This window comes from Tiliqua scincoides, chromosome 6 (genome assembly GCF_035046505.1).
Source record: "Tiliqua scincoides isolate rTilSci1 chromosome 6, rTilSci1.hap2, whole genome shotgun sequence".
In the NCBI taxonomy this organism is placed as follows: domain Eukaryota; kingdom Metazoa; phylum Chordata; class Lepidosauria; order Squamata; family Scincidae; genus Tiliqua; species Tiliqua scincoides.
In genome coordinates this window covers 47,742,720-47,768,405 of record NC_089826.1, presented here as the reverse complement: position 1 = coordinate 47,768,405, position 25,686 = coordinate 47,742,720, and the positions used below count along the sequence as shown (strand labels likewise).

At 42.2% G+C, this 25,686-nt stretch overlaps 2 protein-coding genes across 4 annotated transcripts in view; one reads left to right on the top strand and one right to left on the bottom strand.

The window, feature by feature from the left end:
- Positions 1 to 5,750, top strand: part of SPMIP2 (sperm microtubule inner protein 2) — a 36,862-nt gene extending 31,112 nt beyond the window's left edge. The window contains exons 4-5 of one of the 2 annotated variants that reach the window (XM_066631674.1): positions 590 to 704; positions 5,677 to 5,750. In XM_066631674.1, the coding sequence (XP_066487771.1) occupies positions 590 to 704; positions 5,677 to 5,682 (121 nt within the window). In that variant the 3' untranslated portion in view covers positions 5,683 to 5,750. Of the gene's footprint in view, positions 1 to 589; positions 705 to 2,002; positions 2,075 to 5,676 lie in introns of those variants that run through there. The other variant, XM_066631673.1, reaches the window with a different exon arrangement.
- FNIP2 (folliculin interacting protein 2) overlaps positions 4,408 to 25,686 on the bottom strand; it is a 55,307-nt gene continuing 34,028 nt past the window's right edge. For both annotated transcript variants that reach the window (XM_066631668.1, XM_066631669.1), the window contains 10 exons: positions 25,197 to 25,317; positions 24,235 to 24,436; positions 22,063 to 22,151; positions 19,355 to 19,501; positions 18,692 to 18,861; positions 15,862 to 17,074; positions 14,011 to 14,167; positions 11,550 to 11,750; positions 10,336 to 10,451; positions 4,408 to 6,853 (listed from right to left, as the gene is read on the bottom strand). In XM_066631668.1, the coding sequence (XP_066487765.1) occupies positions 6,775 to 6,853; positions 10,336 to 10,451; positions 11,550 to 11,750; positions 14,011 to 14,167; positions 15,862 to 17,074; positions 18,692 to 18,861; positions 19,355 to 19,501; positions 22,063 to 22,151; positions 24,235 to 24,436; positions 25,197 to 25,317 (2,495 nt within the window). In that variant the 3' untranslated portion in view covers positions 4,408 to 6,774. The remainder of the gene's footprint in view (positions 6,854 to 10,335; positions 10,452 to 11,549; positions 11,751 to 14,010; positions 14,168 to 15,861; positions 17,075 to 18,691; positions 18,862 to 19,354; positions 19,502 to 22,062; positions 22,152 to 24,234; positions 24,437 to 25,196; positions 25,318 to 25,686) is intronic.

Below are 25,686 nucleotides of genomic sequence, written 5' to 3'. Positions count from 1 at the left end.
TAGCTGTGCTCTAAGGTGGTAACTTGAATTGGTAATAGGTCATTGTCCCTTCATAGTGCCAGCTACAGGCTGCATGGGGAGATTCAAAATTCATGTTTAAAATTCACTGAATCAAGCATGGCAGAAGACAGAGGTCAACCCTTGGGAATGTAATAACTCTCCTACTCCAGGTGTCAAGATTAATGATTTCAGAAATTCTGCTTGGGCCATGATCTGGATCTGCCTTTGTGCCATGTTATATAGGTACTGAAATGACAAACAGGTGATAAAATTTGGTGGCTGTAATCAGAGGTGTGCATCACCACAGGTTAGTGAAGTGTAATACATCACACCCTCAGTAAGATTGCTCAGTAAAATTGTTTTTAATGGGTGGCACCTACAGTTTCCCCTCCTGTGGAGCAAGTACTGCAAAGGAAGAAACTTTGCCTTGGTAGAGGGGCATAGTGGATGCTGCCCATCACATTTATCCTCTGTTTTTCAAATAATTAGGACCTCCAAGTCAGCATACAATGATAAGAACATTCAGTATATAAAGATCACTGACACATGCTCCCATTATTTCTAATTTGTTATTAATCATATAACGTAGGTGGAAAATACATCCCGCTCCAGATCCCCAGGTCTTGGGGAGGGCAGGCTACTACGGCAATGATCCTGCCAGGCTGGCCATTGATAGCATGGATTCTTTGTCTCATCGAGTGAAGGTAGGGCGATTTCTTCTTGTATTGTCTTCAACTGTATTGTATAGATAGGTACCAATTGGTGTCACATTTGAGACTGTGCAAGCAGCTTAAATACTAAGACAGTTTAGCCATTAAAAATAAACACGTGGAAGTCAGACTATTAGCAAGGTGTGAACTCTTAGCAAGGTGGCCACTAAGAAGCCAAGGAGAGAAGGCTGGGGGGGGGGGGGAGCTGAGAAATCATGGAATCAGAGTTGGAAGGTGCCTTCAAGGCCATCTAGCCCAACCCCTTGCGAGAAAATCCTCCAGAGAGGCCATCTCAACTTTGGGGGGGGGGGCACTTCCCTTTACACTTCCCTTAAGAGCCCTTTTCAGGTTCCAGGAGGCCCCTGTCCAACAAGGATATGACACAAACAGATAAATGATTTTCTATTGTTTTCAGTTTCAGGTGTGTGGCCCCCTCCTTCAAATGTTCCAGGTCATCTGGGGGGGGGGGGGAATATGGCTCCTGTTAAGAATGGCCACTCTAGAGCTTCTCTAAATGGTGTCTGTCAAGCCTCTGCTTGAAGACCTCCAAAAGGGAGAACCCACAACTTCCCTTTGCTCCCATTGCCAAACTGCTCTTACAGTTAAGAACACTTTCCTGATGGGTAACAGAAATCTTCCTTCCCACAGTTTAATCTGCAGATATACTGCAATTTCACTTTTAAGTGCTCCCAACTGAAACCAATTCTTAGTGTATTGCAAGCCTGCCAGCATATTCTCAGTGTAGAAACTTTTTTTTGTTAGCATCAGCATGGAGAAATCCCCCTCTAAAGGGACTTTGGCAGATTGCTCCAACACCAGATACAAGAAATCCAATTTAGCTGAGATTACATTTATTTTTAAAAGACTTGACAGACAGTCTCTCATAAGCTTCCTTGCACTGTCTTGACCTTGCAGAATCCCTGGCTATAAGCAATTCACTACTACTTGCAGTTCAGGACCATCCCCCAGTCCTGCAACCTGGCAAAAGAGACAAGTGCTTGTGACTTGACACATTTTATAGTTTGCCAGCATATATAGATCATCAACATGTGGCCTTGAAGTTAATTTTGTGTGTTGGCAGAAGAAGCAGGTCAAAGCCTTGTACTTTCTTTGTCAACGCACTCAGCTGCCCCCCCCCCCCAAGAATCCTATATTTTCATTCCACTCCATCAATCTTTATGGCTAGAAGTGAAAATGCATTAGTAGCAAAAGAGAAAAAGACTTCTCTTTATACCCATGTACCTCAACAGGTATAAATAGATCTACATAACCATGCAATTCTTTCATTTCAGAACTTCAACTGTGGAGAGGGCTTGAGGAGGAGGGAAATGACTCTTAAAAGTCACTAAAATTTTTGATCATACCATTTCTGTTTTTGTTGTCTTTTGCTGGGTGGAAAAATTCATTTTTAAAAGAGAAACCATGAGGATAGTAGAAGCTGTCAAACTCAACCAGACCAATAATCTATTTAGGTCTGTCAACAGAGACTGATGGAGGTTCCCCAGGCTTTTAAACACTATGCTACATGCAGATACCAGAGACTGAACCTGGAATGTTTTACATACAAAGCATGTGCTCCACTGCTGAGCCACAGCTCTTCCTAAAGATGGAATACAGAGCATGGCCTTGTAAGCAGTCATTTCCTTCACCATGGAATTCTCATCCTGATGGGAAACAAGGATACAGAACATTGTGATGGGCATTAGAAATATTAAAGAGACATTCAAACACACAATTTTATATCTCAAGAATATCCAGTCAGCATAAGTGCATTGAAAAGATTTTCCTTTTCAATTCATTGATTGTTCAGCATATGACCACAGCTCATTCTACCTGTTAAATGATGCATTTTAAAGATCACTTTGAAAGGTGTTTCACACAGTAATGCAACTGAACACTGGTGAAGTGTTTCCACCAAGGACAGGTCAAACAACCTACTAAACAGCAACACTGGTATTCAAATATATGTATGCATATGTAGCCACAAGTTCTAGTCACACTATTTGGTAGTTGGGAACATTCAGAAATATTCGATGAGACAGCTCTTCTGATTCCTTCTTCAGTCTGCAGCCAACAAAAGGCCGTCACAGAACAAAGAAACCTCTTGCACACTGAAAACTAGCAGAACAGGGAAGAGACTAGGCTGGAACCCCTTTCTTAGATATAGGAAGGCCCCTTTATCTGTGAAGGTTCTGTCCGTCTGTCCCCCCTGCAGATGCAGAAATTGTGGCTACGGGGTAACGCTATCTAGATAGTACTGTAATGGTTGTGGGGCCACTTTTTTATTTCTGTAGTAGCACTTGCAGTGTGTTTCTTGCTGAACGGAATAACCAAACGTGCAAGCAACTAGCCTGCATGCTACAAAGAGACTAACAGGAAGTAGGAACTCTTCCTGTTAGTCAATCTCAGGTGTGCAGGTTGGTTTCCTACATATTCTGTTCTTCAGTTCAGCAAGAATGTTTAAGCAAGAAACATGCTGCAAGCACTACTACGCAACTAAAAAAGTACTTCCTGGGAGTGGGAGTCCCTGTCCCCGATCTCTGGATAAGTTACCAGAGTGTTACGCAAACCAGATCCATGGATACAGGAGCCCACCTATACTAGTTTTGTACAGCAAGGGCAGGAGGGATGTCTTTTGATAAAGGGAAGCATTCACATATTCAGCCTGCTGCAGTCTGAAGTGGTACCGTCTAGCAAGGTGCACACCACCTGATATTTCTGAATGTGTAATTTGGCTCTAGTTTCTGCTGTTCAGAGGATCCTGCAACTCATTCCCAAGAATCATTCTGACCCATCCCATGTTCATGGTTTGCAAAATTAGCCCTATAAACATGAGAAGTTAGAAGCATGTAGAATATGCACAGCCTCGTATCATGATGCATTTCTTAATTGACTAAAATTATTTCTCAAAGCTCTTGTTTCTATAACATACAGTATGAGAAAAATTTTTGTTAGACAGAATTATTCCCTTTACAAATCATATCTGTGTCAGTGGGTCAAGCAAAATTTTTTGCTAAACTTCTGAATGCTTCATTGTGGATTATAAGTTAGCTGTTTCTATCAGCTTGAATGTAACACACTAAAAAGGAAAGATTTTTAAGTGACAGAAACCCATTTTATGATGAATTCATAAAATTTATTGCACCAATGCCACAAAACTTGACACAGAAAGAAACTGTACATTTACAGCTTAAAACAAGAGGCTTCCACAGCTTGACATTGGTACTCATTCAAACACACACTATTTGCATTCGGGGGGGGGGGGAGGAGACATATCCTAGCAACATATCCTTACATTTCTTTCCCCAGTATGGTTCCATGTTATTTAATCTAATCAATCCACCATGCTGCATTGATACAATAACCGAAACTGTTAGTATCTTTACAATTCCAGCTGTTTCTAAATGACACTGTATTCCACCTCTACCGCTATCAGGTTGGTGGGGAATGAGGAAAAAAAAGGGGTGGAAAGTTTATAAAAATCAAATTAAGCCTTCCAGAATAGATGTTGATTTCATACGACATACCTGGAATCTCATAAATATTTTGAATTCTAGGCATCAAGCTATGTGCTTGACCACATTCAAATTTGTTAGAAAATTGTTTATCTAAATGAACTTGTACAATCAGATACCAGTTTCTCTTTTCTGCCACAATTCATGAAAATTTAAAATACATTTCAAAAAAGAAAACACACACACACACACACTGCAAAATACAGTCTATTGAACTCTGAAAAAATCTGCTCTCAACTCAGGAAACCAAAACACATGCTAATTTTTTTGTACAAAATACTGTGAAAATAACCAAGGAAAATAAGAGGCTTTGAAACAAGGTTTCCTGTCATGGTCAGTTTTAAGTGTTTTCTTGTGTAGATTCATATCATTATTAAAAGTTATTAAATACCAGAACTAAAAAGCATAGTAGGAAAGATCGCCATGGCACTCAGGGGGATAACTTTTGCTCCGTCAAGGCTTCAGCACAACCCTTCAGAAATATCTGACAGGTGCACAATCTTGAAGTAGCCCCCTACTGGCAGCTTATTCTATCAACTGAGGTAGTCTTATTTTCATTGGGAAGGAAAAGGTTTGATTGGCCTCAAATCTAGGCTAAAGCTACTTTTACTAAATGATACTATCCCAATTTGGGGCCATCTCTCAGTGTATGAATTGTAAAGAACAGTATGTTTTTTTTTTATAATGCGCATTCAGGTTTTATTCAGAGGCAGGATACCTAGACAAAGAGGGACATGTAGGACCTCAAAATTTGAATAAGGCAGAACAATTGAGAATTGCCAACAAAATTCACCCCTTGACTTCAATGTAAGCATGGAGTCAGTATTTTTAAGCCCTGTGAGTGTGGATCTGTCTGAAGAATGGAAACTTAATTCATTCAGAACAAAAGGTTTCTGAGTGAAATTGATTTTTGAAGCTAATTTGTGAGAAGAAGAATTGCAGGTCAGGGACAGGAACAATACTGCTATGGATATTTACTAGCAGCTACAAACAAAGAAGGCTGAATCTGGTTCTGTAAAATTAAGTACTCCCATGAAAATATTGGTAAGGACATAGAAGCAATGAGACAAGATGAACATTGGATAAGCCCTGAACAAGAGAGTGTTATTAAAACTGGTAGTTAAATATGGTATTTAGAAATGGCCAGCACCAATTCATGTCGGTTGACAAATGACAAAACTTCTCTATTCTTGTTTAGCATTTTCAGTCTGATAAGATTGCCTTAGGACAAGTGGATAAATTTTAGCGCAGCGCTAGCCAGACACTTTTTGCAATTCCTTATTCCAGCTTCATGCAGTAAGCTTAAAACTCTAATTAACAATTATCTTGAACTTCCCATAAGCCAAGCCCTAGGCTTGAAACTCAAAATTTATATGGTTGTACAAAAGTACAGGAATATAAGAGATTGATATGATCAACTTCCAAATTAAAATCACAACTTTTTCTCTTAGAATTAAGACCTACAAGACTGGAAGGCACCCAGAGGCTAGTGCAAAACGTTCTATGGGATCATTTTGGACACTTGAGAATTGTCAAAATGAATTGCGGTGTCAACTGTTACTATGGCTACCCTCTCCTAACACCCTCTGGGGTTTCTCGTGTATATTTCATTCATTTGCTTAGCAAAGTTGTTCCTGCTTACAGTACGGCTCAAAAGTGATCTCTTTTCACAGGGCAATAGAACAAGTATGTTTTAAAATAAACCCAAACAACTTGCCAGGTTCATCAACACGTTGGCTCTTAAGGCGCATCACACAAATGCTTTTTTGGGTTGGTAATACAGGAGTATTAGGATATTTGCCTAACATTTTCATAAGACCAGGACACTGGAATGTAGCATTTGCAATGAGGCAAGTTTGTGGTAGAAGTGGAACCAGTCTCCAGCAGAGTATAATTTTTATCCAGCACTGATGCAGATTCAGAATTTCCCTCTCCATCAATAACCCTCGGTACAACTGCAGGTATTTTGGGTTCTTTTGCCCATTTTAAGACCCAACAACCAACTTCACAACATACCAAGCTGCTGAATTTCCAGTGCCTTGTTCCAAGGAGAGTCAGTGCAGTTAACACATGAACACCAGCATGCGTCACATGCATTAACTCATCATCCTCTCATTCAAACACATTATAGGAATGCTTATGTAAATATTTGCTTACAGCTCCCCACTGGAAAAATTCAGAAGAACAAGACACTAACAAGTGCAAGAGTAGGAAACCCAGTACTTGTTTGTTTTGTTTGGCTGAAAGCCACGTGTAAGCAGTGTATCTGCCAATAGTGTTATATCCTTTTGTCCATTAAAATACAAGGATGCATTCTTGAATAGTTTATACTACAAGAACAGTATAAAAAAACCTGAATGTCTTAGGTTATGTAAACTTAAATCCTACTGTTAAGTATCCAGACAAAATGCAGAAGAGGAAAAGTGACAGAATATACCGCTGTCATTTGCCATCTTCTGTTTCCCGTCTCTTCGTGGTCTGGCATGTCCAGTCTTCACCCCCAAATCCACTTGCTTTGCGAGGGCGAACTTCTGCCTTCAAGATTTTAGTCAGAGGAGTATTTGAGCAACATATGGAGAATGAGTGCTTGCTATAGCAGCCAGAAGAGGCAAGTCATTGGATTCAATCCTAGAAACAAACATTAAAGAGAATGTTCAATATGCATTTACATATGCATATTACATGAAAGAGTTAAAAGTATCACCTTAGGGGTTTTCAGCCAGGATAGGAACAAAACAAGAAATATGATGCAATGCAACTCCCAAAGAGATCCCTGAAACTTAACATAGCTTCATAGTTCCCTATATCCATTTAGTCTCTGATATGGGGAACTCTGAAGCTTTTTATGTAGGAAGTCAAGACCTTTTCTGTTTCAGTTCGCTTTCTTTCAAATTTCTCCGGGTTTATAGTAACCCTTTGTTCGGCTTGCTTGCTTATTATGTGCTCCTTTCTGCTTGCCCCTGTTTTTATTGTTTTAATCATTCTCTTAAATTGTTTTAAACAACAGATTATAAGTTTGTTGGTTCCTTTACAGTAGTGAAACTTTTAATACCAGGACCCACTTTTAGAATGAGAATCTGTCAGAACCCACCGGAAGTGATGTCATGACAGGAAGTGACATAATCTAGCAGGAAAATGTTTAACAATCCTAAGCTACAATCCCACCCACACTTACCCAGGAGTAAGACCCTAAAGTGGGGTCTTACCCTAAAGTAAGGCACTGAAGTGGTCAAGGCACACCATCAGTTTTTGGGCAATTGACAAGGCACACTGTGCTGTCAGTGGGAGACTCACATCCCCCAATGACCCTACTAATAAATGACCCTCTCCCAAATTCCCATGGCACACCTGAGGACCATTCACAGCACACCAGTGTGCCACGGCACAGTGGTTGAAAATGGCTGAGCCTTAGGAGCTACTAGAGCAAAACGATTGCTTTGGGGAGTGGAGCATGTTGCAAAGTGACATGGGGTATAGGGTCAAATTACAAAATGGCAACTGGTACAGTAATTCAGTTTTGGCTTGTTTTTTACACACACGCACACACACACACACACACACACACACACGGAGGGGGGAGTACATTCTGCCTAACATGCTGCTCATGCTACAAACAAAGGTGGGCTGGATTTGATACTAGTTGAGGTTGCAGGTAGAAAATTTCAGAGTGACTTTAAAATTACTATTGGAGCTACTGGTCTCTGTGCAGGCACCTTCTGGCCAACTCTATGATACAGATCTTAAATCGCTCCCACCAGTAATCATAGGAAGTGCACTGTCCTATTAAGTCATCCTGTTTTGTTCTGCTTCACAGTTCATTTCCCATTTGGCATGTGGAGAGAGACAAGCCAAACAGCTCACACAGTGGTGTCAAAAAGCAACATTCTGTCAAGTAAAGGGAATATCCCAAACTGTACAGTTGAAAGCACTTTTCCTGGGTGACTTTGGTAAGAAAACGAACCCAACAAAGAGACAAGGTTGGGACACACACACACACAATCAATACTGATGTGCTGCCGGGCAACTACATGGATCAGGAAGGGACTCATGAGAGTATGTATGGATTACGTGTTGAAGGGAAAAGATGTTTAGTGATAGATGAACCCATAACAAGTCCCACTACTCCACAACACAATCCTGCAAAAGAGGTCTGGAAATGAGGTTAACACCAGAATTATATTAGCCAGAAAGTGTTGTCAGTAAGACACTCTTAAGATGAATATTTCTGATTCAGACCCAATGCAAGATGGATGGTTCAGCCCTTCACTAATGAAAACCAAAACTTTTTTTCTTTTTCACAAAGATTTTCTGTCCTGAATGTGCAGTATTTTTTTCTTTTTCAACTGTAAGTGTTTTTGAAGTGGGTCACGTGGCAAACTGAACACTATCACTTCTTAGGATACATCAAGAGCTTCTATCCAAAAGGTGGAAAAGTAAAACATACAAGTTGAGATCAAGGTGATTTTCCATACCATTCATTATCTAAGTCAGTGGTTCTCAAACTTCCCGAGAGCTTTACTCCTGGGGTAGGTCTTCGCAGGGGTGGGGACAGCAAAGATATCCCCAAGATCATGCCTCTGAAGGGAAGGGGGACTATTCTTAAACATACATGCTCTCAGGGCCTGTGTGTGTGTGTGTGTGTGTGTGTGTGTGTGTGTGTGTGTGTGTGTGTGTGTGTGTGTGTGAGTGTGTGTGTGTGAGTGAGTGAGTGAGTGAGAATTTCTGGTTTTGTTGCCCTTGCAACTTTCACTATTTAGAAGCTGCAGGGAGACCTGCAAGTGCTCTGCAGAGCTCCCCACACCCACCTGGACCCTGAGAGCACATACATTTAAAAATAGCCCCCTTTCCCCCACAGGGGTGTGATCCTGGGGATCACTTCACTGCTATCCGCCTGCCTCTTAAAGGGAACAAGGTATTGTTACACTAGCTGGTGCATTGCGACCCACCAGTTTGAGTACCACTGATCTAAGTGTTTTATATACAGTAGAAACTAACAATGCGCACAGGCATAGCCTTTAGAGGGGAATAGCAAAACTGGCAGACTTTCAGAACAATTTTAAACTCCCTTATCCTACCTAGTTTGCAGATCACCAGAAAAGGTAACCTAAGGCAATTTAAAACCACTTAGAGCCCAATCCTATGCATGTCTGCTCAAAAGTAAATCCTGTTATAGTCAATGAGGCTTACTCCCATGTCAATGTGGATAGGATTTCAGCCTTAAAAATACAAATGAAATAAATTCTTATAAATGTTATATTGTTTCTATAACACACATGTTGCATAAAGGTGATGTTAAGAACAGCAAGAATTTCCACTAATCCCCAAATGTCCAAAAAAATTAGAATGTATCCACCTGTTGACAAAAAGGAGACCAGGAAAGAACACATTCTTAAGGGAGAATACTCCAAAAAGTGCAGAGCCACCACAGAAAAGGCCTCATTCCTGGTAGAGGAAGGCCTTATCTCCTGAAGGAAAAGACCTTGAGCGAGGCTTCACCAGTAGATCCTAAGGCCCTGGGAACCTTGTGTGGGAGACTATGCTCCTTAAGATATATGTGTTTCAAGTAAGGGGTTTTATAAGGTCAGAACCAGTATTTTGAGTTTGACTGCGAGGAGATGTTTGCCTGAACAGGGCTAGCTTCTGTGGCAGAACAAAATCTGAAACCAGATTATCAGCCTCATCCAACAGAGTGTGGAGGCACCAGTCGTTCAAGCACCTTGTCAGGAAGAGGACATTCAGGACAAACTAATCTCTCTCACACTCACACCCAGAACAGCCTGAAATTGATAAATTCTCTCCTGCCCCTCCATGATTTTTGAACCATAAAGTTACTCCCATCAATAATTTGATTTAATTCCTTATAGTTATTCCCTTTCAAATTTCATTTGTACTGCTTCAGAGAGTGGAGGCAAGGAATTTGTTCTATTTTCTTACATTTAACAGCTCTGTTTGATCTCCAGATGGCTCAATGGTACACAAAGACATTCACACTTGAGTGTCTTTATACACACATGACAATACTTTAAAAAAATAAGAGTACTGAGTACATGACTACCTTGCTGTGAACTGAACCCTCCAACTTCACAAGGACGTTCAGCAGTAAAACTCACCCCAATACTACTCCAAGTTCTTTCACATGAACTCTTGTATGACCTCGCAAGTATTTTGACAGCATTGTGCTTTTGAGGTACATTTCCTGAAGTCGATCCTCAAGATGCATTATACACTGCAAAGCAGAAGGGAAGCCTCACCATGATCATTTCAGTAGAACACAACACATTAGTTAAAAGATGCAGTGTACAGAACCTAAACTCTTCCTGGGATCAGACAAGCCCTGCATTCTTTTCCAAGTGAACACAAGAGCAGCCATGCTGGATCGCTCCATAAGCCCATCTAGTTTAGCATCCTATTTGGCCACTGTGGCCAATCAGAGGACTGTGTCCCAGCAACTGGTATCCAGAGGCATACTATTTCTGAACCTGGGAGGCAGCACACACCCATTTATATAGCATATGGTAGACTATAAATAATACAAGAGTGACCAGCCATGTAAAGATCTACTTATATTGGTCCTGAGAGAGAGAGAGAGAGAGAGAGAGAGAGAGAGAGAGAGAGAGAATGTGTGTGTTAATACCAACTATCAGGAATGCCAGAAATTAGAATGGTTTAGTCTTGCATATGATTCTTTGCACCACTCACTCTCCCCAATATTTACCAGCCACATGGGAGAGCTAAAGTTGTAAGCAACTCTCTCCTGTTGGTCCTACAAGTTACAGAGAACAACCGGTGTAACTGTGGCTTGCCAGATTGGATTGAAAGGCAAAAGGAGAAAGGACCCCTAGAGAGACTGAATCTTTCAAGCAAGGGTTGTCAAAGGAGGAAATTTCTAGGATACTCAGTTCTGCAAAATGAGCAGAAAGAGGAAAAACAGTATTCACTACACCAGGAGTCAGCAACCTTTTCCTTTAAAGAGGCAAGACATTTGGCAGTGATGTCATTAGTCATTGCTGAACTTCTGAGTCGCTGAGCACCTGGAAGCAGCCCACATGGAGCTTGGCTTGGGAGACTTCCGCACAGCACAGCAACCTGGGTAAGAGGCAAAGCCTTCCAAGTCAAATGTTGCATGGGCTGAACTTTGGATGATGGGCTGCATGAATTTGGCTGGAAGGTCAGATCTTGCCTGCAAGCCACTGGTTGCTGCACTACACTGTCCTTCATTAGGTCTAAGAAGTCAATCCAGTGATACCTACATCTCAGAAACCAGCGACACATCCTAGCTTAATCAATACCAACTGCATGCCATTATTTGTAAATGAGTACTTACAAAGTCAGCAGGAAGGTTAAGTTTGTAAAGCTGCAAAATGGATTGCAATAAAGAGGACACTTGGCTAGACACCAAGATATCTTTGCCAAGCTTCATGTTGTCCATCATCTTTCGCTGGCTTGTAGCCACCTGGACTGTCCATTTATCAGTATCTGCAACAATGCAAATAGCTTCTGCAATGGGTTCATCTAGAACTGGATGCTGCAAAAGACAGAAAGTGCACATCAAGAGGAATGGAAAAAACACAATATTCTCAAAGTGCAGCTCACTTTTTAGGTTTATTCGATAAGCCATTTATAAATAAATATAAATAGCAAACTGGGGACATTTTGCACTTCGCATAATTTAGCCTGTGCAGGTTTTCTGAAGCCTCTAACAAATGAAACTACAGTATTTGCATCCAACATGATTTTTCCTTCTTATAGTTCATGCTTATGTCCAATTGATATGATCAGTGTGTTTGGGTGGCAATTACCAAACTGGCAAACTTGCTGACCTGTAGTGCCAACCCCTCCTTAGAAAATAGGGCAGACCCCGTATGTGAAAGATCCACGTGTACATCTGAGTATGTACGCATGAGATTTTGGGAAGAGGACAAACAATTATATGAAGACGTCTCATGCAACAAGAGTCACATGAAACTGGCTCATGTGAAGATTCCATTTTGCAACCAAGCCACCATGAGTTCAGCATACTTCAAAGATCCACCAGGCTAGACTAATATAAGGCGAATGTAGAACAGTGACCCAGTTCAGGTATCATGGGGAAGCATGGCTTAATCGTTACACACAATATTCATTAGCCAAAAGGCACATGCAATTTCCCCCCTTTCCAAATGAAGAACAAAATACAGTGGGCCCTACTTATCCATGGGGTTGGTTCTAGATTCCTCCCCCCACAGATAAGAAATTCCACTCCCATAGCTTGGATGCTGGGGTCCACTCCCATAGCTTGCACAGTTACTTACCTGGAGCCTCCAGAGGCCTCTCCTGGGTCATGCCAGGCCAGTAAGAGGCCACTGGCCTCCGTGGGCCTCAGAATGCCTGCAGAAGCCACTAGAAACTACTTTGGATCAAACTAGAAGTTGCCTGAAAACCAGAAGTAACTTCTGGAGGCCATTGTGAGGCCTATGGCGACCAATACAGTGGATTGCCGGCCCAGCTTGACCCAGGAGAGGCCTCCGGAGACACCCATGTAGACCCTCTGTATCTGTGGATGGTTATATCTATGGATACAGGACCCGAAGAGGGAGGGTTCACAGTACTTCAAATTCCTTGCTAAGAACAAGTTGAATTCATTAACTTGGTCTATTTCATTATGAATTTTCTGTAGTTCAGATGTGGCAGCAAATTCACATTTGTTCTAAGCAGAAAATGGAAGAACACTCAGTTTTAGTGGATGTTTAGTGGTTCTGGCGTTGTGCTGTCTGGTGACAGATCTCTCTGTCAATCCATCGCCTGCATAATTTTGTTTCAGAATGATAGTGCCTTTTCCAAAGTCAGTGACTGTCCAACACTTCCGACATACATTTTTCTCTGCCTAAGTGGAGAATGAAACCAGCCTCAGAATGGTCTTGCTGAATCAGATATGAAATTTAGGTGGACCTTGGTCTGCTTCCAAAAAAAGGAAGTCAGATGCATCTCTAAGCCCACAAGCAGGGCATGATAGGGATGACCATCAGGGCTGGCTCTAGATTTGAAAAGGTCCTCAGCTAACTGCCTTGGTGGCCACCCCCACAAGCCCTAGCAAGAGCTCACCAAAATGGCAAGGGTGGCAGAAGCCCAGAGTACATGTTCCTGGCCATCATCTTTTCTCAAGTCATGAGTACTATGCCCCTGCTGCTGTGTTACAGTCATGCAGTGATGGGCTAAGGACACTGCTTTATTATTATTATTTTTTTAAGGGTAGCTGTCACGGAGTGCTTCAGGCTGCTGCAACACATGCTGCCAAAAGGTTCCTCAGAGGACTAGAGGAAGTGTTACTTTGGCAGCAGCCGCACTTCTCAGTAGCTACCATCTTATTCCACTGTAAAAAGTCAGGAACTGGGCCTCTGACCACAGGGTATCTCCAATGACTATGCCCTTTTTTGTTCCCCTGAGTACTCAAAATACTTCCTTCCATTGAGTACTCAAAGGAACACTCAATGTGGCAAGTTCCATTTTAGCTATAATAGATAATAGTCTTTTCTCCATGAACAAGTCTAATGCTTTTTAATACCATCTAAGCTAGTGGTTGCCAGCACATCCTTTTGTTAATGAATTCTAAACAGTACATTAAATCTAAAATCTTCTATCAGAGGAAGAGAGAGGGAGAAGCTCTTCTCACCCTGCCCCCTGGTTTAACTCAATGCAGACTATCAACAGGTAACCACCTTAGCCTCCCCCTCTGCCAGCCAATACTGACCCACATAATTCTTGCAGCTAGAAAGGGGCTTCTTGCTCAGAAGGGCACACAGACTTACATTCACTGCATGACTCAACTCGGCTGGTAAGCACTGCTTGAGTTGTTCATCGCTGCTTATTCCATGCAACACCAGGTCAGGCATGTAAGAGGCACAATAGCCACCCAGAAGTGACCTTCCAAAATGGTTCATGCTTGGACTGCTGATTGTGTTGGATCTGAAACAGAGAAATTGGTTATTCACTTAGTACTCAGGCTTTTTAGGTATCTTTGGACGCAATCCTAACCCCTTATGTCAGTGCTTTCCAGCACTAGCATAGCTGCGCCAATGGGACATGTGCTGCATCCTGCAGTTGGGTGTCACTCGCGGAAGCCTCCTCAAAGTAAGGGAACGTTTGTTCCCTTTCCTCAGAGCTGCACTGCCCTTATGTCAGTGCTGGAAAGCACGGACATAATGGGTTAGATTGTGCCCTTTGTTAGACATGTTGAAAAGGGCAACAAGATGGAGTTATTGTGCCACAACTTTAACACAATGTGAATGGACTACATTATGACTTATTTTGCCCAACATCTACTAAACAGGGAGGCAATGATTGTTCAGATTAAAGCCTTGAGAAGCCCTCATTCTTTATCAGCTTACCCTCTTACAAGTGGAATTTAAATTACATATTTGTGCAGAGCAATCCTGTGTATGAATAGGATTATATTTACTAATAAGTAAATCCTACAAACTGCAATGAAGCTTACTCCCAAGAAGCATATATAGGACCACAGTCTTAGTGCCAGTTCTATTTTTGTGGCAGACTTATAGGGAATCTTCACCTATCTTCAGTCTCTTTCAAAAGCAGCTCCACATCCAAGGACTCTACTTTTGTTCCCACTGAAATTGGGAAATAAATCAAGCCACTTAGGCTTACAGTAGAATTTTTAAAACCCATGCGTTTGCAAAGACTAAAAGATGGGAATGTTTTATGTAACCAAGGTTACATAAAGAAACAAAACCTGAGGTTTTTTGAATCATGTTAACAAAATTAAATAGCATCTATTTCTACAAAACTCATGAAAGTATTTGTATCATTCTATTTTTCCTGCTTATATTTAATACAAACATTTTACATTAGTAAAAGTTTTAAATTTTATTTTTCCCCAAAATAGCAGTTCAACATAGGTAGATAGTGAAATTCTAGCCTGCTGATCTAAATCAGAGGTTCACTTATCCAAGCATTCAAGAATGGGTGCAGTGGTTAAGAGCAAAGTGTGAATCACGACTTCCTCGATTTGAGTTTCACTTCTGTCTTGAACTTACTAGGTGGCTTAGGTAAGCCAGTCTGAGGGCCCAATCTTAACTGACTTTCCAGCGCTGATGCAGCTGTGCCAATGGAGCACAGCCTGCATCCAGTGGTGGTAGTGGGGCAGTCATGGAGGCTGCACTGTGGCTGCATCAGCACTGGAAAGTTGGATAGGATTGGGCCCTCAGTTTCCCAGCTGCAGTATTGAGGAGATAATACGGTCCTATGCATATTTAAGTCCCACAGAATTCACTGGAAATTACTTCTAGGAAACTGTGCACGGGATTGCCGCCTAACTTACTTTGCAAGAGCAACATCAAGATCATACAGGTGAAGCACTTTGAAGATTCAGAAAGTGTTATACAAATGCCAAAGAACTGGTATTAAGAGCTATTCCAACTATGTAGAACCTCTGGGGATTTACACTTTAGGTTTAGGACTCTGCTACTCCAAGTGGTGGTCAGCATACTAGCTATCAGGTGAGATGATAGCTTGTATCCAAGAAAGAAATAATACTAATATGGCACAATTCTGGCACCAGTCCCTGGCACATTGGAAAAAGAAATTGCTGGTCCATCATATCAGATAGTTTGAGAAACAGTAGTTTAGGGAATGTTTTTTACCTTGGCAAAGCAAGCTCCACTTCTGGGAGTTCCTCAGGCCTACTGCAGACATAACTTGGAGGTTGTGCATCTGAAATATACGCACTACCTTCATCGTCACTCTCTCCTAGGGCACTGTCAGAGCTCTCATTCCGCGGAATGTTCTCTTCCATTCTAAAAGGGCGCTTGCTTCTGGCATCCCCACAGGGGATATCCTCAGCTACTGCTTGGTCAGAATCCTGCACATCACTCGAACTTCTTGTAGCACAGTCAAGGGAACCACTTTTCAGGTTTTCAAAGCATGTACTTTTAGCTTCCTCCAGTACTTCTGGATTTATTGTTTTGATTTTGCTGCTGGAAGGCACAGACCGCTGACTCAACAGCTGAGGTACAGTTGACCCTCGCAGTTTACCAGCTTTTTGCCTACTGCGTGGTTTAAAAGCAAAGTCAGATTTCGCCCGTTGAGCATGCACAGTTATGTGCCGTGGACTTGACACAAAGCATGGAGACTTGCTTTCATCCCTAAGCATCCTTAAAGTTCCATCCATCTCCTTCCTTTGGACTTCTAAATCAGACTCTGGCAATGTGGAGCTTCCTATCTGGAAAGTCACCTTTTCTGAAGTAGGGGACCTCTGGTCAGCACTTTCAGGACACTGTGCAGCTGTCAAGCTGCCAAATAGCTGCTTTGTCCCACCGTTCTGGTTGCTGTCACTTACGTCCGCAGTTAAATTCTCCCATTGAGTTCGCCCTCCAAATACAGCTTCTGAATTGTCGAACACTTGTCCCTTCTTAACCTCCTCCGCAATTCCTTTAGGAGAACTGACTTTGGACAAGCAAGAAGATGCCTTTGGACTCTGCTCAACAATTATTCCTTCATGCTTTTCCTTCGTGTTAGTAGACCCAAAGCAGCTCTCGTGTCCCTTAATGGCAGTACCTGCACTCTTCTGGGGTAGAACAGGCTGTACAAGGGCAGGTTCATTTCTAACACTGACTACAACATAATCTGATTCCTCAACCTCTCCCTTTTCCAGAGCTGTTGTGATGTTACTTCCATTCAAAGCTTGCTCTCCTTTGCCAACCTTCTCACTCCACGTCAGTCGATTCTCCTGTAGCTCAGAGCACCGTAAGAAATAGGTAAGAACATAGAGTAGGCGCTGAACCAAATCTTTGCGTTTTCCCACAATTACAGTCCTTGCCATCCTGACAGGTGAACCGATAGCACCATACAAGTCACCTATACAAAGCATAAGAAAAATAGAGATTCACAGCATTAACTGTAATTAACAGATGGCTTAGAGAGACAATGTGTGCTTTAAACTTGTCAACAGTCATCTGTCTACAAAGGGAAGAAAAAAGTCAGCACCAAGGAAATCATATAATCATTACACCATCATAACCTGCACCACAGAAAACTCAAGGGTGTGATCCAGCCTAACACCTTAAGTCCCAGTGGATTTTCATAGGCGAGATTAAAGCATATGTTTAAGTTGCCTATTGAAATCCAATGGGACTCTAAAATGTTTGGCTGGATCATGCCCTTGAGTTTTTTGTGATGCAAGTTACAATGGTGTAATGATTATAATTTTCTTTATATCACAACAACTCATTTTGTTTTTCCAAAGTTGTCAGCGATACGTACACTCTCTGCTAAAAAGACACTAGAGTTCTCTGCAAAGAAAAATTGAATTCTGCAATCCAAACAATTTCAGCAACATAGAGTCTGCAAGTGTGTGTTCTTGTTTTGGATATTTTTGCATTAGTCATTAAGAAGGGCAAATAACCATATAGCAGTGGTTCCCTAAAGTATGCGCCGTGATTCCCTGGGGTGTTACAAGGCACTTACCAGGTCGTTGCGGGCTGCCTGCTGCTTGGCAAGGAGACTGCAGCGGCAGCCTTCAAACAGCAGAAGGAGGCGTAGTGTGGTGGGCAGAGCTGCAGCGAGCAAAAACTGCATGCTGGAAAAAGCCCCCCCCCCCCACTGCTCACCCTGATCTTCTTACTACTACTTTGAGATATGTAATGCTCAGCAAACCCAGAAGTAAGTGGCAGTGACATCACCTCATAACACGTTTCACATCACTGACACTTTTTTCAGGGTTTCGAGGGTACTGCAAGCTAGATGGGTTTGGGAAGAACTGCCATAGAGGCTACTGATAGCCTGACAACTAGAAATATTGTTTAGCCCAACCTCTGGTTTTCAGTGTGCCATTTGGTACAGCCCAGATTCTTTCAACCCCATGTCTATAGCTTTAAGGATTAGAAACTCGGAAAACAAAACACAAAGACACAAGCTGACAATTGGGATTTTGAAATTATCCACTGGATATATGACATTTTTCTTAGACTTGGGCTAAGAAAAGTGTGGTCAATAGAACCTGTGCTTCTCACCACAGACAGACCTGCAGATTTCCTCAGGCTGGACCGCACAAGAGAAGACCTATTGCTTACATGTACACTGCAACCAAAACTGCTAATAAAAGCCAGTTATATAGTGTGTAACCATTAGAGGGCACTATCATGCTTCACAATGATATCTCCACATACATAAGAGGAAATTATATATAGGACAAAAGATGCACGCTTCAGAACTCTAAAGAGCACTTCTTCAAGCAGGTAGAGGTGCTTGCACAGGATCGCAAACAGCTTTTTCTGTGGTAAGATTGCAAAATAAAGAGTAAAAAAATTCTGCTGGCCACGTTGGTGGATATACCTCAAATTGCTTTCTACCTGTGGCCCACCTACCCCTCCAGCCTAATATTTTTAGTCTAAGCAAGTGCGCATATGCGTTTTAGTGCAGGTTAATGACATCTGATCCTAGAAAGACAAGTTGGCTTTGAAATTTTGTACTGACCAAGCTGTGCCCAAAGTGGATTGTAAGGATGTGACCTTGCCAACATGTTCACAGACTGAGAGGCATGTTTCTCAGAGAAGGACTTGATGGGGAGATGGTCAATTGGCATCACTGTAGGAACCCAGGCCAGGTGATAGGTCAGCACTGCTGTTAATAAAGCAGCCAAAAACCTATGGAGACAGAACCACAAATTGACAGGATATGCACAGCAAAAGAGTTTAGTTTCCAAGCAGAATGGCTCAAGGTCTTTGGGCAAGTGTAGTGAGGCGAAAGCCACTTGCTTCCTCTCTTCTCCCACCCCAACCCAGGGCACACTGGAACCTTCTCTCTCTCATACCCCCATCACTGGGATGTGTGTTTTCTCCTCTCCCCCTCCCTATAGCTGGGTCATGCTCTCACACTGGCATCACACACTGCAGCAGCTCCTTCAGCAGCAGCTCCTCCTCCTGAAAGAGGATGTGGATGAGATGAGGATAGTAGGCTAGAGTGTCTCCCCCCCATCTCTCTCTACTTTCTCTTCCAGAAGGAAAGGAGTAAATTGAAGCAACAAGGGAGTGCCCACGGTAGGAGTGCTTGCAAGGCTTTTGCACCCTGCCCCTCCAAGGCAACTTCACCTCACCTCATAGGGCTAGTCTCAAGCTCAAGGCAAAAGGTATGACTTACTGGTTTTTGCTGGTCTGTTCAATCAGGACAGTGAATTCCTTAAGAAAGTGCTGGCACAATGAGTTCTTTTCTGAAGCACCAGACATCATAGTAAGCCACACAGGTTCAGCAATCCTTGGAACTGAATACAAGTTCCAGATGGTCACTCTGCCAAAAGGAAGAGGCCCCAGAAGAAATCTATTAGATTAGCCCCAAAGTCCACCTTATTTGCAATACATAAAATCTCTTGATCTTCTCCCACAATGGGGAAAATGGCGTTAGCTCAAAGAGCCAGGGTCTGTGCCAGATCCCCAGTGCCACTGCTCTGTGCCCAGAAGTTATGGAACTGAAAACTAAACACAAACAGGGTACTGTTTGTGGGGCACAGAGGACCTTTATTCCACTGCACCTTGGAGTGATGCTCCAGGTAAGTGAGCAATACTACCCAATGCTAAGTACTACAGTTCTGGCTAATGAGAGAAAGCAAAGTTTTCCTTATGCTTCGTCTTAAAAACACACACACCCCTCAGTGAATTTAGGAATGCATGAATTTGGTACAGATACAGCTTTGCCTGTATTGGTTGGCATTGGAGACACTTTACATAAGACAAGAAGAGAAGCATTTGATCATATTACTTTTCCACCTATTCGTTTTTAACATTTATAGGAAACTGTTGACTGAAGTCATCCAGGGCCTTCAGGCTGAGATGTCACCAGTGTGCTAATTTTCAACAGATCCTAGGGAGGCAATAGACATTGTGAACCAGCATGCCAGCTGTGGAGGACTGACTGGATGCAAAATAAGCTTAAGCAAGACTAGATGGAGGTGTTGCTGGTTGGGGCTCCAAATGACCTGGGGAAATAGGCTTACACCCCATTCCAGATTGGTTTGCATTTCCCTGAAAGAGCAGGTCTGCAGTTTGGGAGTGCTTCTTGATCCAGCTCTCTTCACAGAGGACCAAATGGCACCAGCGATGAGGACAGTTTTCTACTACCTCTGGCTGATGCACCAGCTGTGATCATTCTTGGAGAAGTCAGACCTGGCTGCAGTTAGCCATGCTCTAGTCACCTCTTTTGAGTACTGTACTCAAAAGAGAGTACTGTAATGGGATCTATGTGGGGCTGTCCTTGAAAATGGTTCAGAAGTTTCAGCAGCAGTAGCAGCAGCAGTATGTGCCTTCTGATGATGAGGCAGCTGCTGAGAGCAAATTGCACTTATATTGGCTGCTTCTGGGCTCTGTTCAAGGTGCTGGTCTTGTTAGGTAGTCTGGTTAGGTTCTGGCTACCAAGGGACTGCCATACATTACCCTGCATGCTCAGATCACAGGGCTTCAGATGTGCTGTTTCCACAAGAAACAAAGCCATTGTGGTAGCACATCAGCCCTCGAGTGCCCTTCCCTTGGAAAGCTTGCAGACTTGAAGAGGTTTATTTAAAACCTGCCTGTTTGGGCTGTTAGTTAGCTCTATTGCTATTTGTTATGTTTTTGTCTTCAGTTTTGGCTGTATTCATAATATTTATTCCTCTGTTGAGATTATGTCAGATTTATCGTCTTATTTTGTTGTATACTCCCCTGGGTCCTTTTTTTGGTGAAGCAGAAAATAAACACTTTTAAAAAGAAAACAAAATAAAAATCTATTGGCAATAGCAGCTATCCAAGGTCTTGGTAAGTAATGGAAACTTGAGGAATAGTTCATAACAGACACATGTGCTCCTTAAGAGCAAACTGTCAGAATACTACATAGAAATCTGAATACTATGCAGTAAGTCTTCCTTTCCTCCATCCCCTGCACAGATATCAGAAAGCGCATGGCTCAACTCTAAACCATCTGCTGGCACCCAAGTCTGTCAAAGGCAGTGTCATAAGAGGGAGTTTTAGGCAAAATGTTTATGTTGTGTTTCAGCTCTGATTCACACGCTCTTTTACATAATCCCTACCCAACCTCTCCATCTTGGCTATGGCCCCAGTCAGGTGCTTAAATAATGAGCTGAAATATAATCAGATGATCCAACCCGCGCAGAAGCCAGGGTGAAGCATAAAATCCTTATCCAAACAGCAGTTCTTTTGAAACTTTAACAGCTTTCCTCGTTTCACCATGGGAGTTATTCTGTACAGAACACATTATATATTAACAGATGAAAGCATAAACTTAGGGTAGAGATGGAAGCACATCTATGAACCAGCTAGTGAAACTAAACATACTATCCCAAACATAATTCTAAATGAATTATTGCTAAATTTCCAGTCACAAAACTACTGGGTTTTCTTCAAAATTTCTTCTACTCCTTCAAAATTAGACTCTGATATCATTGAACTTTTGCACAAAAAGTGCCATTATTTATTGAACATTTGCAAATGACAAAAGCCCTTGATGTTGATGGGGTAAACAGCCTTTAAAAGAAAATCTACTAAACACATGATAGAGAATTATTATGTAATAAAGCCAAATTCAATAACCAAATTTTTATTAGTGTTTTGCTTTTTCTTTTTTTTTTTTAAAAAAAAAGCATCCCTGGGATCTTCAGGTAAGGTTGGAAACTTGAAACTCTGAAGAGCCTGACCTGAAACTCTGAAGAGCCTCTGCCAGTCAGTGTAGGCAACATTGAGCTAGATGGGCCAATGGTATGACTCAGTATAAGGCAGCTTGATATAGAGGATGGGCCTCAAGGCCAGATACCCAATATATTGGGTGCCTGTCTCTATATACAATTCCATGCCACAGCTCCTCACCTGAATTCTCCCAAGGCATCCATGACACGGTTGATGTAAACTTGCACCCTTTGGCTAGTTTCTGCTATTTTTCTACAGGAGATCATAGCCTTGGAGAGAAAGTAATAATAAAGGAATAGATTCAAAAGGAAAATCAAAGTAATTGTTTCAAAATATTTACCGCCAAAGAGTTTTCAAAGACCAAGCACTGCAATCAGACAGAAATACAACTGTATATCCTTCCACCTTTCCCTAGTATTTGTCCATGCACAGCTTACGTCACTGACATGGAAACAGACTCTAGAGTTGAGCAGGGATTGAGGACTGCCCTGGGGGATGCACACAATGCACCTGAAACTCTCAAATGAAGGAACTAGGAAGAATCTATCACCATTTCATGGAAACTATGAAATGGTTCCACATTAGGGCATTGTAATGTTACCGAGAAGTTGTTATTCTGTTGTTGGGCTGGAAATAGAATTACACAGGGGCTCCATAGTGCACTAAAGAAAGTTCTATTTTCTTTATTAAAAGTTGAAATACTAGTCCACAGGGCAAGAGTGGAAAAAAATGACTGCTTTAGGAAAGTAAAGCAGGAGCAGATGAAAAACCACCATGTCCCGATTTCTTTCCTTTTCTAATTTTAGTGATCATAACTGTACTCTGATGGGGGAAGAGGGGGAAAGGGTTGACCGCTATGCTGGCTAATTTGCCCTCCTTTCCTCTAAACATCATAGACATAAACAGCTCTGTAGGAGTGACGGAGAGCGAGAGTGAGATAAAACCATTGGCTCTTCTTCATGCAGACAAGAGGAGGACAGGGGCTGGGAGTTGTAGCAACAAGGAAAGGGAATGCTGGTGTTGCCCCTTGCCTCTCCTCATAAGAACATAAGAAAAGCCCAGCTGGATCAGGTCAAAAGCCCAACTAGTCCAGCCTCTTGTATCTCAGGAATGGCCCACCAGATGCCTCAGGAAGCACACATAACAGGAGACCTGTGTCCTGGTGCCCTCCCTCACATCTGGCTTCCCTCAATCCAGAGAAAGGGAAGAAAGAAATTCTCTTTGGAAAGCATCTGGAAGCCTAGATTAACTGCACAAGTCTCGCCTGCACCCAGCTGTAGCTGGGTGCAGTGCGGAACTTTTACAAGAACAAAGAAAAAGCAAGTTTGCTTTACATATAATGATGGAAGCAAAACTGAATCAGCAGCACTTTGCCAGCCTATGCATGGAAGACTGGTATTCTAATTCTGAAACAAGCAGAAAAATAGCCACAAATCAAGTTTGAAAAAAAATGTGGTATAATGATATTTCCAGAAATAAGGTTGCAACAATGTCATCTGGATGCTCCACAAAAAATGAGCAGCCAAAGTTTAGCAAATTTGGATTAAATAGCTATTGTAGAACTGACAAATAAAGAAATTAATAATTGGCTGAAACTAGACAAAGAGGCAGTATAAATTCTTGGACTCAGGTAAAATGAAAGCAGGAATTCTGAGACTTTATCTTGCTTCCTGAAGCACAGTTTTTGTCTACCATCTGCTCCACAAGGCGCATCACTCCAGGCAGGACAGGCAGATCTCATAATCACAAACTGTATTCACAGCTAGGGGTGGCCTTGCCACAATGTGCCCCAAAACAGTTGCATGGAGCGGTGTCCTTGGAGGGGTGGCAAATGGACAAGCCCTCAGTCCCTCTGTCTGCCATCTTTTCCAGCCTGCCACTCCATTGGGGGGGTCTGATCCTCTTACAACTTGCTGAGAGCCAGCTGAAGCAGGATCGCAGCAGTGGCAGCACTGCTAGAAAGAGAAGAAAAAAAACTAACGCAGTTTCAAATCACTTTTCCCCACCTATCCACTGTTTAGAAAGCATCAAGTAGGCAGGGAGAAGCAATCTGGAGCCTACTCCTTTCTCTTCCCTTCGCTTACTGGAACTCCACATGCAGCTTCCCTCCCTTCTCTGTGCTGTTCCTGTTCATTTCAAACAGAAGTGGCACAGAGTAGACAGAGAGGCTGTGTGCAGAGTCATGGACAGCCACTGGCTACCATGATACTATGGAGGGAACTCTGTGGCTTGAAGTAGGAGATCTACATTCAAATCCCTGGTTATGAAGCTCCCTGGAGACCTGATTGAGACATCATTCTCACCCAACCCAGCAGCGGTTGTAACAGAACACTGTGACCCATCGCTCTTTACCATTTCAATTGCACTCTTCAGCTTGCTCATATGTGATTCAAACAGAGGGAAGTGAGAGAAGAAAAAATCCTGAAAATCCCGCTGGGCCTCTTCCTTTTCTGGCAGGGAGAAAATGATGCTAATTGCAATTTTTTTCCTTCGTATCATTGCTGGATTGAGGCCACAGCTTTCATCTGCCATGCTGAATGTTTCTTCAGTTGACCTGCAAGGGAAGAAAAGTTACAGGGTGGCAAGAATTGAAAAACACCCCCAGCACCCTTGAACGGTGTCTGGTTCTCCAACTTTAGCAACAGATTCAAAACTGCATTTCTTAAACTATATACACATACAAAGCTTTATGTGATTTTGCTGTGCTCAGTTTACGATCCAATTCCTTATGAAGAAGTAGAACATTCCAAGATGTCAAACAGGCCTCCTGAACTGCTCTCCTCTAGGATGTGGCACACATTCTGTTGGTGCAGCTGTGGTGGCAGGGGTGGGAGGAACTTGGGATGGATTGGGCCTCTACAGAAGGATTGTAGTTTTGATTATAGTTATCAAGATTATATATAATCTTGATTATATAGATTATAGTTTTGAACTTTTTCGGTTTTAAGGGAGGAAAGAGTTTGATCTCCTCTTCACATTAGAAACTTTCCAGATACCTTATGATCCATGTCTGATAACTTTGGATCCTCAAGCTTTGCTTTTCGTTTGCCATCAAAAAGCTTCAGAATATAAGGGTAGAGCTGCTGCTTCAACTCAAGGTCCATTAACAAAGTATTTTGTTTCCAACAGCAGTTCAGGGCCAAAGTATGCATTTCACATAATGTTTAGCTTGATCCTTTGTGTGGTTTTGGGATGATTTTTAATGATTGTCCTTTCTGATGTCACTTTCTTTTTCAAGGACAGAAAAGCAGCCTACGCATCTAAACAGAGCCTGTGCAATCATATTCCAGAAGATTATGCTGGATACAACTTACCACCTAGGAACAATGCCATTTTCCAAACTAGTTGTTTGACTTCGGAACCAGCGACGCTTGTAGCTGCTAGAAGAGGAACTCGGAGATGGTAGCGGTGTCATCAAAAGACTGCTCAAAGATGCTGGCAACCAAGTAGAAAAATGTCAATATTGTACAATATTGTATCATTTAAACTGTGAATTCTCTTCTGTTAGAAATATCCAGTGTTCTCCCTTGATGGTGGCACTGGCAGAAAAGAGACCTAGTTCTGCCTTTACCTTACAGTTAATGTGGAAGCACCACTATAATCAATTTGTAAGTTATTCCCCTATTTTAGGGCCATACCCAGGGAAGAGTTTGTCCTACTCAATTATTCACCAATGAAAGGGCAAATACCACCACCACCACAATTACCACACCCCAGGAAAACCTATAACCCCGTTTTCAACCTCCTACTCAGAAACAAAAAACCAAAGAGGTTAATGTGGTAGAATTATAATATTTACTGAAA